The 3,105-nt window shown below is 53.5% G+C and overlaps 1 protein-coding gene across 1 annotated transcript; it reads right to left on the minus strand.

The window, feature by feature from the left end:
• Window positions 1-1,747: 1,747 nt before the first annotated feature.
• Window positions 1,748-2,653, minus strand: LRRC30 (leucine rich repeat containing 30). Its single transcript, XM_077778267.1, has one exon. It carries the CDS (start codon window positions 2,651-2,653, stop codon window positions 1,748-1,750), a length of 906 nt encoding a protein of 301 aa, XP_077634393.1.
• Between the last annotated feature and the right edge of the window lie 452 nt (window positions 2,654-3,105).

Raw genomic sequence — 3,105 nt, forward strand, 5'->3', positions numbered from 1 at the left:
CTTACTGTGGCCTTTGCTTACATTTCCCTCAGCAGGGCTCACAACCTGCTGTGTATTGTAGAAACGCATGCGAGTCTGAGTCCTCAAACTCCCAGCCCAGTGTCCAGCATGCAGAAAAGGTTAAGAAATATAAGCCTAACTGGGGCGCCTGTGTGACTCAGTCACTTAAGTGTCCAGCTCTTGGTTTCGGCTCAGGTCATGACCTCACAGTTTGTGAGTTCTAGCCCTGCATCAAGCTCTCCGCTGACAGCAAGGAGCCTGCTTGTGATTCTCTCTCCCTCTCTCTCTGCCCCTTCCTTGCTCATGCTCTCTCTCTCTCTCTCTGAAAATAAACAAATAAATAAAAAGTTTTAAAAAATATATATAATTTTAACTAAATTAAACTAAGACTATTAAGAAGTCAGACAAGTCTTGGCAGCAACCCCAAATCCTAAGTCTCAACATTGTTTGCTATATTCTGTAGCCAAATCAGCCCTGAAACCTAAGCTGTTGGCTCTCCACTGATCAGAAGGGACCGTACTTTTTCACTGCCACCTTTTCATTGGAATTCCTTTAACTCTGAATGAATGGCAATGTCTCAGGGGACTCTGGGGTGCTGTGGTAGCAGTAGGATCCAATGACCCTTGTGGCAGGAATTCTGGAATTGCTCATCCTAATGTCCATGTTTAACTAACAACCGTGTACTCTTAGAATTGAAAACAAAACAAAGGTAATATTTTTACAGAGCCTTTTGTCCAAAGAGCTCTGAAGTGTCGCCAGACTCATTTTTTAAAGTTGCATGTAAAAGCCAAGTGGCCAATATTACCCTTCTTTGAACGTGAAAAGGATAATGACTTTCCTATGCTTTATGTACTCCTTCCTGCCGTCTGGCCATTCCCTCCCCCCACTCCCACCCCTGCCTCCAGTCATTACCTCAGCCCTGAGGGGGCAAATCTAGTAAGGGAGGAGAAGAGAAAGTAGAATTGGATAAATTAACCATCGGCTGCCATCTCTAAAAGAGCGCGGGGATATGCCAGTGGCTGCCAGGGGATTGGGAAAGAAGGTTGAAACTGTACGTTAAAATTGGTTGTGTATTTATTATCTGGACGCCATCATGCTATTCCCGTCACTCACCAGCAGACGTGAACGTGAGCAGCTTGATTATTACTTTACAATCATTTTAGAGACACACCTCTCATGATTGTTTAGATGTTAGAACGCATAGGGAACGCTCTCCCTGACCCGGTCATTGCTAGGAGAGCAGGGCTTCAGCTCCCTCTTTGGGTCCCATAATCCTTGACCAAGGCTGATGTTCGCGTGCGTCTTGCTGCCGCTCCCTGGCTGCAGGATGCCAGTTCAAGGACTGAAACCAGATGGTGCCACTGTCTCTTGCCATACTTGGCCTGCAGCACAGCCTTAGCAAATATCTGACTTCTGAATTCCATCGAATCAGACGTGCCATCTACTATTCCAAGGGCTGAGCCCCCTGCTCCTTGGAAGAACCAGAGTGGTTTCTCTTTGGAGAAAAACCAAAGACCTGCTTCCATTTATGTTCTGGATGAGATGAACATCGCATCGTGGGACTCCGTAGGCACATATGGAGGGGAAAGCAAACACCTCCACAGAATTGCTGTGCAATGCCAGTCCAGCAAAAACGCACACAAGTGCTGACCGACGTGAACAGTGAGAGGAGAGAGCTGAGCCCGGAGAAGCGCCTGGCTGACAGGTGTCGGCGAGTTGACGACTAGCTGTGCCTGGGGGGCTCCAGTCATCTGTGCTTTTTATCCTTCAGGTAACCAAAGAGCACCTCCAGGCCCCCCTCCACCAGCTCCGGCAGAGGCTTGGACAGCGGGTTGTGAGAAATGTGGAGCCCTTTGTCCATGGGATTCCAGGCAATCCGCCCCAGCCTCCACAGCAGGCAGAGCTCCTCAGGGAGGGTCTGGATGTCATTGTCATTCAAGTTCAGCAGCTCCAGGCCGCTGAGCAGGCAGAGCGCCCTGGGGAAGGAATGGATGTTGTTGCTCTCCGCGATGAAGATCTGCAGGCTGACCAGGCACTGGATGCTCTCGGCGATGTTTTCCAGGCGATTGGAGCCCACGTGCAGGAAGTCCAGCTCCTTGAGTGCAAACACGCAGACGGGGATGTGCGCAAAATAGTTGTTGCTCAGGTTCAGCTTCCTCAGTCGGGAGAGGTCGGCGAGGCTGGCGGGAAGCTGGGAGAGGCGGTTGTGCGACAGGCTCAGGACCTCCAGGCTCCTGCAGGCGCTCAGCTCAGCCGGCAGCTCGGTCAGGCAGTTCATGTTCACGAACAGCACCTTCAGGCTCTTGAGGAGGCTGATTTCTCGAGGCAGGCTCCGCAGGCGGTTCCCGCATACGTTCAGGACGACCAGGCGGCTCAGCCTCCCCACGTCGGGCGGGAGAGCCCTGAGCTGGTTGTGCGACAGATTGAGTTTCTGGACCTCAGACAAGCCCCACAGAAAGTCGGGGATGTCTGTCATTCCCTTGGTGACCAGGCTGAAACTGACGTGGCGCATGCCCCGCTTCAGCAGGGACCGGGGGTCCTTCCCCGAGAGCAGGGCGTCATCCCATGGGGAGAATTGCTGCCTCCCGCGCGGGCACACCACCCTCCTAGGGCCCTTGTCCCTGCAGCGGCCACTTGACGGCTTGGCCCCCATCTTCCTTCCTTTTTGCCCCCGGCCTCTGACGCCCCAAGGCTGGGATTGTGTCCCCCAGCTGCCAAAAGCCGAGCTGCCGCAGCCAGGGAGCCCACCCGAGACACCCCACCGTGGCCTGTCCCAGAGGGTGGGTTTAGGTGGCTTCTCTCTGAGCACCCGGGCTGTAATGATACACTTGTCCCTGAGACTGCGGAACTGAACCGCTCGATTCCCTCTGAGTGCCACAAGGCAGCTGTCACTGTCATTCGGCCCGAGTTTTATTGGCCTGGTGCGTGCAAAGAGGTCACAGGGAGGCTGCGTCTCACTTCCCCCTCTCAGCTTTTCTTGGGTATCAGAGCTGAGCCAGCCATGGAGCAGCCCATCCCCCCAAAAGAAGCGAAGTGGAAAAGCAAAGCAGGCCGTTCGAGTGCCAGGCTGTGTGCGTGGGCTCGGGAACCCGCCCGGAACCCCTT

This window comes from Crocuta crocuta, unplaced genomic scaffold, assembly GCF_008692635.1.
Source record: "Crocuta crocuta isolate KB4526 unplaced genomic scaffold, BGI_CrCroc_1.0 scaffold26, whole genome shotgun sequence".
NCBI classification, from domain to species: Eukaryota; Metazoa; Chordata; class Mammalia; order Carnivora; family Hyaenidae; genus Crocuta; species Crocuta crocuta.

Excerpts from the sequence above, each read along its gene's own strand:
- LRRC30 (XM_077778267.1), bottom strand. The coding sequence starts at position 2,653 with ATGGGGGCCAAGCCGTCAAGTGGCCGCTGCAGGGACAAGGGCCCTAGG.